Source organism: Pongo pygmaeus, chromosome 13 (genome assembly GCF_028885625.2).
Source record: "Pongo pygmaeus isolate AG05252 chromosome 13, NHGRI_mPonPyg2-v2.0_pri, whole genome shotgun sequence".
NCBI classification, from domain to species: domain Eukaryota; kingdom Metazoa; phylum Chordata; class Mammalia; order Primates; family Hominidae; genus Pongo; species Pongo pygmaeus.
Genome location: NC_072386.2, coordinates 82301235 through 82316215, shown reverse-complemented (window position 1 = coordinate 82316215; position 14981 = coordinate 82301235). Strand labels below are relative to the sequence as shown.

The 14981-nt window shown below is 47.2% G+C and overlaps 1 protein-coding gene across 3 annotated transcripts in view; it reads left to right on the top strand.

Moving 5' to 3' along the window:
* NXNL2 (nucleoredoxin like 2) overlaps positions 1-14981 on the top strand; it is a 40017-nt gene that overhangs the window by 1473 nt on the left and 23563 nt on the right. The window contains exons 2-3 of one of the 3 annotated variants that reach the window (XM_054502188.2): positions 4323-4446; positions 7426-7532. The exons of 1 other annotated variant lie outside the window; for it this stretch is intronic. In XM_054502188.2, the coding sequence (XP_054358163.1) occupies positions 4323-4434 (112 nt within the window). In that variant the 3' untranslated portion in view covers positions 4435-4446; positions 7426-7532. Of the gene's footprint in view, positions 1-4322; positions 4447-7425; positions 8020-14981 lie in introns of those variants that run through there. One more of the 3 variants, XM_054502187.2, reaches the window with a different exon arrangement.

Below are 14981 nucleotides of genomic sequence, written 5' to 3'. Positions count from 1 at the left end.
TCATGAGATGACATTCCTTCTGGAAAATGAAAACTGGAAGCTAACTTTGGAAAGTTTTGTAGATGAGTAATTAATGGGAAGAAATCTAATTATTCCCCCAAACATGATTTTTGGTGATTCCCAGTGAAAGAGGAGGCCCTGGCAGGGCACCGCCCAGCCTTCCAGGGGGGTAACCTGCTTCTGGGAGCCTCACTCACACGGGACTCTGAAAGTTCTATTGATAATGAATCTCAAAGATGGGTGGTTCACTTTGCAAAAGGATTTCTTATAGAATCAGTTCAAGTGGTGCTTTTAAAAACAGGATTGGACTTGTTTAGTACTCAAGTTATTTGTAAGCTTTTGAAAGAACACAGGTTTGAAAGCGAGAGACGATGGCAGTATCATTATAGTAATTAGGCACAAAGCTCTGGCCCAGCTCTGGGATTTACTCGCCAGGTGATGGCAGGCAAGGTATTTTATTGCTGAGCATATGATACATCACGTGGTTGTTGTCAGGGTTGAGCTGATCACATATGAGCTCATATGTCCGCTGGTTATTTCCCAGCTCTCTAGTCTATTGCCCCATTTTACAGATGTGCCATTGAGGCATAGAGTTCAGCTCTCCTGGCTCTGAGGACCCTCTTTCTGCCGTGCCCTACTTCCTCACTGAGGGGGTGGTGAGCCTTGGTCCCCAGCAGCACACAGATTGGACTGAGGAGGCCATCGCTTGGGGTCATGCAGATTGCTCTTCTGTTTCTGATGCTCTGGTCAAGCCTGTGAGCTCCAGCTGGAGGCAGTGAGCTGCATGACGTGGGTCAGCCAGTGCGCTCCTATCTTCTCAGCCTGGCTGGCTTGGGAGGGATTTTTCTTTTTGTAAACTTAGCTGTTTGTCCCTACCCCTTTCCACACTGAACTTCTGTAACCCTGTTGTTGTCATGTGTAAGCTAGGAAGTGGGATATTCTGTGGGAATTGTTGGAGCTACGCCCTAAATTCTGCTTATCCTATGTCTACAGGGCCTTGGTGTTTCCATCTGATTGGCTCTTGGTTCAAAGACCAATCGGGTTTAGCCATGCCTTGCTCCAATTCTCCCGGGGTTTCCTGAGTTTCCATTTCCCACAGGACAGAGCCAGACATGGTTCAGTGCCTGGCATCCCCAGGGAGTGTGTTTGGTGAGTGGTTGGAGCAAGTGAGCAAAAGACAGTTCTGCAGAGAGATTTGCTTGGCCACAGCCTGCTCCTGGCTGAGATGACAGACTAGAGTCAGGAGTTGCCATGGCAACCCAGAAGTGTGGTTTATGCCAGCAACAAGGATGTGGCTGTGTTAGTTGAAGGCAGGGACCAACGTTGGTTGCAACAGTGCTGAGGACAAGGAGGAACTGGGCTCTTGGATTTTCCCCAAATGCTTAAAGTCCTAAGTTATTACCATGACAACATTCTCTCCTCCAAAAGCAAGTTCTTTTCTCTGTGGACACAGCTCAGGGCCCAGAGGGGATTGAGATGACATTAGGGAAAAAGTGAGGTTCTTTGCCTCTCATGTGCAGCTCCAAGGTTACATTTGTCCCCAGGCAGAGGCTGCCAGCATGGGGATTTGAGGGCTGGTACTGAGTGTCTCTTGGAATATCAGTGAAATGACCACCTCAACCCTCCTCATTCCTCAAAGCCCAGCCTGCTCTGCATCCCCCTGACTGTGTCAGAGCTTGATTTAATGTTGCAAGTGATTAAAACAACAGCAATGAGAACAACTCAAAGAGCTTGAACAGTAAAGGTTATGGGCTGGCTTTAATGAGACACCCATCAGCCAGAAGATGGTGTCAAGGGCAAGCTGGAGGCCACTGAGGATGCAGCTTTGTGGCTTGCCTTCTGCAATGTCTGCCCCTTGCTCAGGCTGCAGGCAGTTGCTGCCTGGCAAATCCTGTGTCTCCTCACGGTGGCAGAATGGCTGCTGTGTCTCAGACTGCACATTCCTATACCTTCCTCTTTCCCAGCACACAGCCAGGTGCTGCACCACGCCTCATTGATTCTGATTTGGCTAGTTCCCCATTTCTGAACTATTAAGTGTAGTCAGGGGCCACCAGATAGATATGCTGACTGAGCAGTTGGCCCAGGTGGAATTGGAGGTGGGTCTTTCCCACACAGTAAGAACAGCTAGCATTTATCAAGTACTTATTATGTGCCAAGCCTCATTCTTCATTAAGCTGTTTATTTAATCCTCACAACAACTCCAGGAGGTGGATTCTGTTCCAGGAGGTGGATTCTGTTATTCCTGTGGTGTAGATGAGGAATCCGAGGTGCAGGAGGTTAACTAGCTTGCCCATGACACACAGCTAGTTCATGCCAGAAAATGAAGGAGACATGGTTTCCCAAGGAGGGTCACAGATGCTGAGCAGCAAACCACAGGCCTGTACTCCCCGTGCTGTCAGGGGCACCATGCCCAGCCACCTCTCCGCTTGCTCTCTCCTACGTCCTCCCAGTTGGTGCAGGGGATGCAGAAAGCCCTGGAAGACTGCTGTGGGATTGGCCAACTTAAGCAAACATAAACCACCAGATCTTGGGCACCGCCCCAGCGTCAGAGGTGGGGAGATTGCATTTCTGATGAGTTTCCGCGTGACGTTGGTGTTGCTGCTCTTGGGACCCCACATTGTTCCTGACAGTGCTGGTCAAAGGCTGGTGCATGGACCCATGTCAGTTGGGAATCTGTCAGGAGTGCAGATGCTGTCGGACCTGGGGGTGCTCAGGAATCTGTAGGTGAGATACTGCTGCTGCTGCTGCTGCTGGCATCCCAACCCCTTCACGACCCACCAGCAGCCCTCCAAGGAGTCCTCATGGCCTTGGGGAAGAGGTTCCAGGTTCCTGAGATAACAGAGTCCCCCCTGGTCTGGCCCTAGCCAGACCGTCTACTTTCCTTTCTGGAAGTGATGTGTGCGGGCCCTGCCCTGTCCCACTGCCCAAAGTACAGATGCTGAAATAACCCATTTGCCAAAACTGCTGGATAAAGAGCTTAAATCAGGCTGCTGGCCATTTTGCTGCAGTCTTTATGCAAAGAGTTACTTGGTTGTTTCTCTTTTCTTCACCTTTTTCTTTCTTTCTTTGTTTTTTTCTGAGACAGAGTTTCACTCTTGTTGCCCAGGCTAGAGTGCAATGGTGCAGGCTCGGCTCACTGCAACCTCTGCCTCCTGGGTTCAAGTGATTCTCCTGCCTCAGCCTCCCAAGTAGCTGGGATTACAGGCACCCACCACCACACCCGGCTAATTTTTGTATTTTTGGTAGACACAGGGTTTCACCATGTGAACAGGTCTCGAACTCCTGACCTCAGGTGATCCACCCACCTTGGCTTCCCAAATTGCTAGGATTACAGGCGTGAGCCACCGCACCTGGCCACACAGTTTTGTTTTATGCCTTTGGGAAAAGCTAATTGCTTAGGCATTTTAAATTTTAGGTGTTGTGCGGCCAGGCGCGGTGGCTCATGCCTGTAATCCCAGCACTTTGGGAGGCCGAGGCGGGAGGATCACAAGGTCAGGAGATTGAAACCATCCTGGCTAACACGGTGAAACCCTGTCTCTACTAAAAATACAAAAAATTAGCCAGGCGTGGTGGCGGGCGCCTGTGGTCCCCGCTACTCTGGAGGCTGAGGCAGGAGAATGGCGTGAACCCGGGAGGTGGAGGTTGCAGTGAGCCGAGATTGTACCACTGCACTCCAGCCTGGGCGAAAGAGCTAGACTCCATCTAAAAAAAAAAAAAAAATTTAGGTGTTGTGCAGGATTCTTAAGATGCTAGAGAGGGACATCTCTGCCACATCTTTCCTGCTCACTGCTGTGGTTCATTGACCTGTCCAGGCTCCATCTGGCCGAGTTCCACATGCGCCTCCCCTGTTGTGAGCACTCAAGGCTGTTCGTGAAGGAGTTGGTGTCCCCTAAACCTGCAGTTTGACATGAATTCACATCTGCTCTGTGTTTGAGACATGACTTTCTCAGTTCTGCAAATACGGTTTTGGCTGAGTGGTCTCTGCTCTGTCTTTTTTTCACTATGCATGGTAGGTTTTAGAGAATAGTTTACATGTTTATTTTTTCCCACTTTTCCTTTCCCTGCCCAGGTGAGTCATTGGACACCACAGGGAGCAAGTCTGGACTGCCGGGGTGGGGGCTGTGTCCACTGGTTCTTTGGGGAATAGGCCTGTCCTGGCAGGGGTCATGCAGCCCCAGAAAGGCCACAGCCCTCCCAACAGAGTCCCCTCAAGGAGGTTCAGTCCACACTGGGCCTGTGTAATGACCAGGCTGGCCTCATTTTTGATATTCTTGTGCCTTCTCTCTTTTTCCTTGTTCAATCTCAGTAGATTTTTTTTTTAGAGCTAGGGTCTTGCACCATCATCCAGGCTGGAGTGCAGTGCTGTGGTCACAGCTCCCTGCAACCTCGAACTCCTGGGTTCAAGCAATCCTCCTGCCTCAGCCTCCCAAGTAGCTGAGACTACAGGTGCGTGCAGCCATACCTGGTTATTTTTTTTATTTTATTTTGTGGAGACAGGGTCTTGTCATGTCATCCAGGGGTGTCTTGAACTCTTGGGCTCAAGTGATCCTCTCACCTTGACCTCCCAAAGTGCTGGGATTACAGGTGTGAGCCACTGTGCCCAGGCTTGGTAGAGATTTGTTTCACATTTTAGTGTTTTCTGAGAATCAGGTTGGGTTTTATTGGTCATCTCATGTTGGTTTTTGTTGGTTCATTTCCTATGTCAGTAATTTTTGTTCTCAATCTTATTCTGCCTTCTTTCTACTTTCTTTGTGTTTGTGCCATCCTTATTTTTCTAGCTTCTTGAATTAGATCCATAAGTCATCTATATACTAAAGTTTTGGATAAGTGTTTTTAAGGCTACAGCTTCCTAAGTGTGTTTAGTTGTGTTTACAGCTTGGGATTTGTAGTATATTCCATATTGTTTTGTTTTAAATATTTTGTCATCTGCATTGCTATTTCCCATATAACATACAGTTAGTTTTAAAACTCATTCTTAAAAATGATTTCTTTTTAGCTGGGCACAGTGGCTCATGCCTGTAATCCCAGCACTTTGGGAGGCCGAGGTAGGCGGATCACGAGGTCAGGAGATCGAGACCATCCTGGCTAACACGGTGAAACCCCGTCTCTACTAAAAAAATACAAAAAAATTAGCTGGGCATGGTGACGGGCGCCTGTAGTCCCAGCTACTTGGGAGGCTGAGGCAGGAGAATGGCATGAACCCGGGAGGTGGAGCTTGCAGTGAGCCGAGATTGTGCCACTGCACTCCAGCCTGGGCGACAGAGCAAGACTCCGTCTCAAAAAACAAAAAACAAAAAACAAAAACAAAAACAAACGAACAAAAAAAATATATTTTTTATATTTTTATTTTTTGAGACGGAGTCTCACTCTGTCACCCAGGCTGGAGTGTAGTGGTGTGATATCGGCTCACTGCAACTTCCGCCTGCTGGGTTCAAGCAATTCTCTGGCCTCAGCTTCCCAAGCAGCTGGGACCACAAGTGCGTGCCACCATGCTTGGCTAATTTTTTGTATTTTTAGCAGAGACAGCATTTGACCATGCTGGCCAGGCTGGTCTCAAACTCCTGACCTCATGATCCGCCCACCTCAGCCTCCCAAAGTGCTGGGATTACAGGCATGTGCCACCCGTGCCCAGCCCCAAAAATGATTTCTTATTGGTTTCCAATTCCATTACCTTTGGTCTGATTAAGTGATCTATATGTTATTAACCACTTGAAATTCATTAATACTTCCTTTCTGACTTGAGAACATGATTGATTTTGTCACTGCTTCATAGATGTTTGGAAACAAAGCATATTCTCTCTCTGTTGAGCGTAGGGGACCCTGTATTTTTTCCTGCTTGAGTGATGGTGTGTCTTTGACCTGGATGCCAGAAAGTGGCAGGAAGAACTTGAGGGACATGTCAAAGGGGAGATTTGCTAATAGGAGGGTCTCAAATGGGTTTTTCCTTCCACTTGGGTTCACAATCCTGAGGGTGACAGATCAAGGAAATCCGATTACTGTCACTGTGAGGCCCTGGTGACCTAGCCATGGTAAACAGGAAAGGGATTTCACTCGGCTGCCCTGTCTTGAGGGAGTAATCCCAGTGAAGATTACGAGAATTGCAGAACCAAGAAGGCAGATGCTCGTTTCCCTAAATGAATACAAATAATTTTGTAAAAAGACCACTCATCAGGTTATAGATACTGTAAATGTAAATGATGTAAAATGAGGCTAAGAAACCTCTCATCATTATAATGGCAATTGGTGCATGATTGAATTTGTAGGGTGGAAAGTCAAGTGAAGCTCTAGATGTATTTAGAACTCATGGAATTTTAACTTTTTTTTTTTTTTTTTTTCCTTAGAAATGGGGTCTGCCACCCAGGCTGGAATGTAGAGGCACTAACACAGCTCACTGCAACCTCGACCTCCTGGGCTCAAGCGATCCTCCCACCTCAGCCTGTTGAGTAGCTGGGACTATAGGTGCACGCCACCATGCCTAGCTAACTTTTTAACTTTTGTAGAGACAAGGTCTCACTATGTTGCCCAGGCCGGTCTTGAACTCTTGGGCTTAAGCCATCCTCCCACCTCAGTCTCCTGAAGTGCTGGGATTACAGGTGTGAGCAACCATACCTGGCTGGAATTTTAACTTTTACCATTATATGTACCTGATATTTTTCAACCCCTTGAGATGTAGAGGACATAAAAAATTACTGGGTTTATTTGTGGGTTTAGACCTGCACTATCCAATCTGGTAGCCACTAGCCACTTGTGACAACTTAAATTTAAATTTAAAGTTAGTTAAAATGAAAACTTCAGTTCCTTAGGCACACTATCCACATTCTGAGCTCTCCTAGCCGCATGTGGCTGGTGGCTACTGGACTGAGTAGCACAGATACGGAGAGTTCACTGTTGCAGGCAGCTCTCTGGGGTGGAACTGGGTTAGAAATGGTAGCACCAAGGCCGGGCGTGGTGGCTCACGCCTGTAATCCCAGCATTTTGGGGGGCAAAGGTGGGCAGATCACTTGAGGCCCGGAGGTCGAGACCAGTCTGGCCCACATGGTGAAACCGCATCTCTACTAAAAATACAAAAAATTAGCTGGACGTGATGGCACATGCCTGTAATCCCAGCTACTTGGGAGGCTGAGGCAGGAGAATCGCTTGAACGTGGGAGGTGGAGGTTGCAGTGAGCCGAGATCACGCCGTTGCGCTCTAGCCTGGGCGACAAGAACGAAACTCCATCTCAAAAAAGAAAAAGAAAAAGAAATAGTAACACCAAGAAGAAAGGAGCCCCCATCCCAGCAGGAGGGAGAGCAGGAGCAGGCGGGGTGGGGCACCCGGTGGCTTCCTCCAAGTTGACTGTACCTCAGGCTGGAGGGAGGGGGCGTGTCCCTTCAGATATGCATGTGGAAGAAGTGCTAACTTCGGTACCACTGTTCTCTCCTGCAGTGAGCTGAGGAAGAGGTACAACGTCACAGCCATCCCCAAGCTTGTGATTGTGAAACAAAATGGGGAGGTCATCACCAACACAGGGCGGAAGCAGATCCGGGAGCGGGGGTTGGCCTGCTTCCAGGACTGGGTGGAGGTGGCCGATATCTTCCAGAATTTCTCCGTTTGAAGTGGGAGGGACCTCAGAGGGCCAAGACAGGTGCTGCTTCTCCAGCACCGACGCTGGGGCAAAGAGGAGCATGTTGGGTTCCTTCCTCTGTTGGTGTGATTTCATTGTATTTCAGAGCAGAAGCACTAAGCTGTGGTCAAAAGCAACTATTGCTCAGGAAATAATACACTCCGTATTTTGATCATGCAGCCTGTTTGTATTATAGTTATTTTTGTTATTCTTTGCATACCTTTATCCACCTCTGCTTAAGGAAGGATCCTCATATGTTCATACTGAGCTGTTGGAAATCTATGCAAGACATTTATTTGTACAAGTCTCTTCAGGTAAAATAATATATTTATTGATAACATTTTCTGGCAATCTATTTATTTTAATGATATGCTTTCACAACTATCTTAATAAAGTTTGCAAGCTGTGTACTTTAATAAACAAGTCTATTGCCTTCTTTCTCATTCTATTCCAGGTGCCAGTAGGAAGAAAAGGAGTCTCTTGACAAATACCATGCTTAAATATGTCTTATTTGTCACAGGTGCTAGTTTTTAATTATATGTCATCTTGGAATTTTCTTCTTCTCTTTGTTTTCTTCACACTTATTTGTAACAGCATTACAATATCCTAGAAAGCAATGAAATTTTCAAGGGTGTGTTTTCACATCTTCAAGATCAAATCTCAGTGTTACCTAAAAGTTAATAATCCATCAAAGTAAACAATCTTTATTAATGGTGGTGAAAGCCGTCAGTGGTTCAGATTACTGTCCCAGCTTCCCCTGTGGCCTCTTGCTGGTGGGTCTTTCCTGTTTCTTTCCAGCCTCATTCTTATCCAATCAGCTGGGATTGTGAAAATACCAATACCCATCTCTAGCCAAGTCCTCACCTACAGATCTGGTCAGCTTGCTGGGTTCCTCAGCTGAGAATTTGGAGCAAAGCTGACACCACTAGGACCAGGAATAGCAGAGTAAAGAACCCCAGTGGGTGATACTCAGTGAACCCGTGCCACTGAGACATAAGCTGTTGATTAATTAGTCCCTTCAATCTCCCTCACCCTCTGCGCTGTCAGTTAACTTCCCTGACCACTGAGACCTGGCCTTCTGGGGGCCCTGTGGGTTGACCAAGGATGCATTTACACTAACCTGATGGTTATTCGTGCCCCAAATAAGTCATGTAGGAATACAGTTTTCTTCCAAAACTCAGAGATGGAATATTTATTTAATTATGGCTTTTTCTTTTCTTTTTTTTTGAGATGGAGTTTCACTCTTGTTGCCCAGGCTGGAGTGCAATGGCACAGTCTCAGCTCACTGCAACCTCCACCTCCCGGGTTAAAGCAATTCTCTTGTCTCAGCCTGCCGAGTAGCTGGGATTACAGGTGCCCGCCACCACGCCCAGCTAATTTTTGTATTTTTAGTAGAGACAGGGTTTCATCATATTGGTCAGGCTGGTCTCAAACTCCTTACCTCAGGTGATCCACCCGCCTCGGCCTCCCAAAGTGCTGGGATTACAGGCGTGAGCCGTGTCTGGCCTAATTATGGTATTTTCAATCACACATTCTTGGGAACTGGGTGGACATCTCTTGCATGTAGAGTGTCCATAAAGTGAGTGTTCATGTGTGTGTTTGTGTGTGTGTGTGTGTACCACAACCACACACTTTTAAAAGGTAGAGAAACGGCCCTCCTGGTAAACATGCTTGTAGTTGCCAAGAACTGTGTTGGTGTTTGTGGGCTGGAAGATTTTGCTTTGGGGTGACTGGAGGGAGAGGCAGGGTCCACCTCAGCTGGGCTGGCCCTGTAGGACATGGGCCTTCGTCACCTAGGGCTGGGAGAGTGATGTGTCCTTTGAAACATTATTGCTCCCTGAAGACACATTTTTTTGTTTTTCTGAGACAGAGTCTCACTCTGTCTCCCATGCTGGAGTGCAGCGGCACCATCTTGGCTCACTGCAATCTCTGCCTCCTGGGTTCAAGCGATTCTGTTGCCTCAGCCTCCCGAGTAGCTGGGATTACAGGCGCCTGCCACCAAGCCCGGCTAATTTTGTATTTTTAGTTGAAACGGGATTTCTTCATGTTGGCCAGGCTGGTCTCGAACTCCTGACCTCAAGTGATCCACCCGCCTCGGCCTCCCAAAGTGCTGTGATTACAGTCGTGAGCCACCACGCTCGGCCGACACATACTTTAATATTATAACATCCCAAACAATTTTTCTTGATGTAAGGCAAAGTATTCCAGCCTTCTTTCCAAGAAATGTGTAATTTGTGACTATTTCTACAAGTGCCTTGTGCCCCTTGTGCTCCAGAAGCAGTACGTGCTCACTGTGGACAAACATCAGGAAAAAGAGTCCATCATCCTGAGGGAAAGCCATGATGGATGTTTTAGTCCATCTATATGTCCCCTAAAGTCACCACCTTTTAATTTTTTCTGTGTGTACACATTGCTTTTCATCTTTATACACTTGTCACCCTGCGTGTGGACATAGACAAACAGTGGCAGCGTGGTGTGGGCACCATGGGGCAGGGGTTGAAAGACATGCAGCATTGTGACCCAGCCCAGGCCCACGTCTCATCCAGACTCCCTGGTGAGCCCCGTGGGCGCTAACATCTGAGAAGCATGGCTCTGCAAAGGTGTGTTGTCTACTGAATTTGCTGAAGTCATTTCACTAATTTCAGCCCACAACTGGGGCATCTTTATCAAAGCCCAGGGTGCTCCACAAGCCATCAGGCCTGGGGCAGGTGGGGGCCCTCCCCTCTCTCAGGAGAGGCCCAGCCACTGGCATTCCTGCAGGAGCACGTGCAGACCTCAGGGAGATTCATGAAATGCTGGTCACTGTGCACTGGAGAGGGGCAGTCACTGAGAGAACATACATATACACCACACACACAACCTACACACACCACAAACACACACACAGACACCGACATTCCCAGAGAAAGGAAGAAGAGGGGTGACACAGAGCTCACCAGTCAGGAGAATTATGCTCTATTGGGCTGGACTGACTTAGGCCGAATTTACAAACACCGTGGAGGTATCTTAAAACCCCATCCTTTCAGTAGGGTGTCCTATGCTAATTTTGATTGAAAAGAGCCTCTGTTTTAATCACCTCCACTTTGCCAGCTATCTAGAACCTTTGAGCCATTTGGTAAACTGGATTACCCTTCTCTCTTGCATTTTTGTTTAAAAATTATCTGGGCTGGGCACAGTGGCTCATGCCTGTAATCCCAGCACTTTCAGAGGCCGAGGTGGGTGGATTACCTAAGGTCAGGAGTTCAAGACCAGCCTGGCCAATGTGGTGAAACCCCATCTCTACTAAAAATACAAAAATTAGCCAGGCATGGTGGCAGGCACCTGTAATTCCAGCTACCCGGGAGGCTGAGGCAGCAGAATCGCTTGAATCCAGGAGGCAGAGGTTGCAGTGAGCCGAGATCACACCACTGCACGCCAGCCTGGGCAACAAAGAGCGAAACTCCATCTTAAAAAAAAAATAAAGAAAAAAGAATTATCTTATCTGATGGGTCAGGTGTGGTGGCTCATGCCTGTAATCCCAGCACTTTGGGAGGCCGAGGTGGGTGGATCGCCTGAGGTCAGGAGTTCAAGACCAGCCTGGACAACATGGTGAAACCCCGTCTCTACTAAAAATACAAAAATTAGCTGGGCGTGGTGGCAGGTGCCTGTAATCCCAGCTACTCAGGAGGCTGAGGTAGGAGAATTGCTTGAACCCAGGAGGTGGAGGTTGCAGTGTGCCGAGATCACACTATTGCTCTCCAGCCTGGGCAACAAGAGCGAGACTTTGTCTCAAAAAAAAAAAAAAAAAAAAAAAAAAAAAAAAAAAAAAAAAAAAGCTGGGTGCTGTAGCTCACGCCTGTAATGCTAGCACTTTTGGAGGCCAAGGTGTGCAGATCACGAGGTCAGGAGATGGAGACCATCCTGGCTAATATGGTGAAACCCTGTCTCTAAAATGGTGAAACCCTGTCTCTACTAAAAATACAAAAAAAAAAAAAAAAATAGCCAGGCATAGTGGCAAGCACCTGTAGTCCCAGCTACTCAGGAGGCTGAGGTAGGAGGCTGAACCTGGGAGGCGGAGCTTGCAGTGAGCCGAGATGGTGACACTGCACTCCAGCCTGGGTGACAGAGCAAGACTCTGTCTCAAAAAAAAAAAAAAAGAATTATCTTATCTGGCTGTTTGCTTTGTGTGTGTGTTTTATTCTAGGTACTTGCCATGGTCTGAATGTTTCTGTCCAGTATAATCCATGTGTTGAAGTCCTAACCCCCAGGTGATGGTGGTGTTAGGAGGTGGGGCCTTTGGGAGGTGATTAGGTCAGGAGGGTGGGGTGGAGCCCTCATAAATGGGAGTAGTGTCCTCCTAAGAGAGACCCTTACCCCTTCTAATATATGAGGACACAGTGAGCAGATGCCATCTGTGAACAAGAAGTGGGCCCTTAGGAGACACAGAAACTACTGCCATTTTGACCTTGGACTTCCAGCCTCCAAAACTGTGAGCAATGCATTTCTACTGTGATACACAGCCTCGTCTATGGTATTTTGTGATAGCTGCCCGAACAGACGAAGACAGCGCCTGTAAGTAGTCTAACCTGAACCTTCCACTGGCTATCCAGGTCTCCTCTCGAGATATGCAGACACATCCATTGGTCTGTCCCTTCTATCTTCTTGAAGAAACCTGTGCTGAAGCCTCCCAACATCTCCATTGGTTCTGGTGAGCTATGTACCTGGTACATCTGTCAACCCGATGTCACCCTTTGGAATGACCCCCAGGCTGCTCCACGGCTCTCTCCTGCATTGAGTTTCTCTTTCTTGTCATTCTGTTTCTTGGTTTCCACCCTCATTTTGTTGGAATACATCCTCTAATAGTTTCCTAAGGACAGGTGAAAGGGGGCAAACTCTTTGAAGCCTCCTGAGTCTGAAAAGCCTCCATCCTATATATACTCACTGGATGAGTGGCAGGTGCAGAATTTAGGTTGGAAGTACTTTCCTTCAGTGATTTGAAGGCACTACCTCATAGTTTTTTTTGTTTCTTTGTTATTGTTGAGAGGTCCAACTACACTGTGACCCCTGGCCCTGTGAGTGGTTACTGTGTTAGGCCATTCTTGCATTGCTATAGATACCTGAGACTGGTCACGGTTCTGCAGGCTGTACAGGAAGCATGATGCTGGCATTTGCTTAGCTTCTTGGGAGGCCTCAGGAAGCTTACAGTCATGGCAGAAGGTGAAAGGCAGCAGGCATGTTACATGCCCAGAGCAGGAGCAAGAAAGGGAGGGGGAAGGTGCCACACGCTCTTTTTGGTTTTTTAGATGGAGTTTTGCACTCGTTGCCCAGGCTGGAGTGTAGTGGTGCTATCACCGCAACCTCCACCTCCCAGGTTTAAGTGATCCTCCTGCCTCAGTCTCCCGAGTAGCTGCGATTGCAGGCATGTGCCACCACACCTGGCTAATTTTTTTGTATTTTTAGTAGAGATGGGGTTTCTCCATATTGGTCTTGCTGGTCTCGGAACTCCTGACCTCAGGTGATCTGCCCACCTCGGCCTCCCAAAGTGCTGGGATTACAGGCCTGAGCCACAGTGCCCGGCCTGTCACACACTTTTAAACTACCAGATCTTGCAAGAGCTTAGTCACTATTGCAAGGACAATACCAAGAGAATGGCACTAAACCATTCATGAGAAATCCACCCCCATGATCCAATCTCCACCCACCAAGCCCCACCTCCAACAATGGGAGTTACAATTCAACATGATATTTGGGAAGGGACACACATCCAAACTACATCAGTGACCAAGCTGGACCTGGGTCTACCCACCCAGCACAGCAAAGCTAAACACTGATATGGTGACGGCAGTGAGAGAAAGTGAGGCATTTATTGTGAGGTGCCAACAAGAATCAGGCAGCTCAGGCTTAAGACCCAAACTTGATGACTTACGTGTAAGGGTTTTTAAAGGTGGGAGGCAGAGGTTACATGCAAAGTAATAAATGAATACATGGAAGCTACACATTGGTTTGGCCTAAAAAGGTGGGACATCTTGAAGCAGGGAAGCTCATAGGTCATAGGTAGATTCAAAGATTTTCTGATTTTGTTATTGGTTAAGCTTTGTCTAAAAACTTGGGGTCAGCAGAAAGGAATCTTGAGCTCTGGCCTGTGGGTGTGACTTCCTCCAGGCCCCTTAGTAGGAAGAAATTTAGAATAGAGAACAGTGGTCACAGTTCAGTCCTCAATTCTCTCTTCTCTGAGGTCTATGTGCCAGTAGATGACATTTTCCATTTGTTATGGTCCAGGTTTCTGAAAAGCAACTCAAGAATATTGTTAAGGTGTAATCTTTAATTTCTGTAGGGAACTGAACATTCTGTAGCTCTGACTTCCTTGGCTATTGTGTGAGGCTCTTGTCACCTTCTTGTTTTCTAGGTTGCTTATTTACTTCTCAAGGCTAGGTAGGTGCCTGGAATTTCCCTTAAAGAAACTCAAGATGTTCCTTTATTTCCATGCTTGTCGGGGGTGGCAGGCCCCCAAGAGGGGTCCCTGCTGCATCTCAAGCGTCGTCTATTCTCTCTCGGAACTTGTCAGATGTTCTCCTTGCCTGTCGTTCTGTACTTTCATGACGACTTAGCAAGCCTCTGTTTTCACCCTAGGGCCTGTTGGCTCTTGTGAGTGTTCAGTCTGGAAACACACTTGTTTCCTTCTGGGAAATGTTTCAGAGTTATTTTTCTTAATTTTCTGTCTTCTGTTTTGTTGGCTTTGTCTTTCTGCAATTCCTAGTATTTGAATGTTGGGCTTTCTAGATTGGACCTCTAACATCCTTATATTTTTCTCTTCTATCTGCCATCTCTTTTTATTTTTGTTCTACTTTTTGAGAGATTTCCTCAAATTTATCTTCTAGCCCTTTATCTGCTATCATGATTTTATTACATATAAAGAGTTCTTTGTTGTCTGAGTCAGTTTCTCTCTGTCTGTCTTCTCTCCCTCCTTCCCTTCCTATCTCTTTCTTTCATAGCATTCTGTTCTAGTTCCATGAAAGCAATATCTCCTCATACCTCTCTAAGGATATTAACCATATTTTTAAAATGTCTTCTTTCTGCACAGTTTCTGTTCACCCCAAGTGGCTTCCCCTTCCCCTTCCCCTTCCCCTGTTGCTTCTCTCTCCTGTTTATTTTGGGAGGGACTTAGCAGAACATCAGTGGGACTTGGTAACGCTGAGCTCTCCTATAGAGTGATCCTGCTGGGGCCATTCTGTTAGCTAGATTGCTGTTTCTAGCTTGTCACATTTACTAGAAAGCATCCTCTTATCTCCTATCAGGAGGAGGGATGAAAGGCTCAGTGTTCTGGGAGCTGGGTAGGATCATACCTTTTCATGAAATTACCCTGATTTCATTTTGGCTCTCTTACTTTCAGCCACGTATT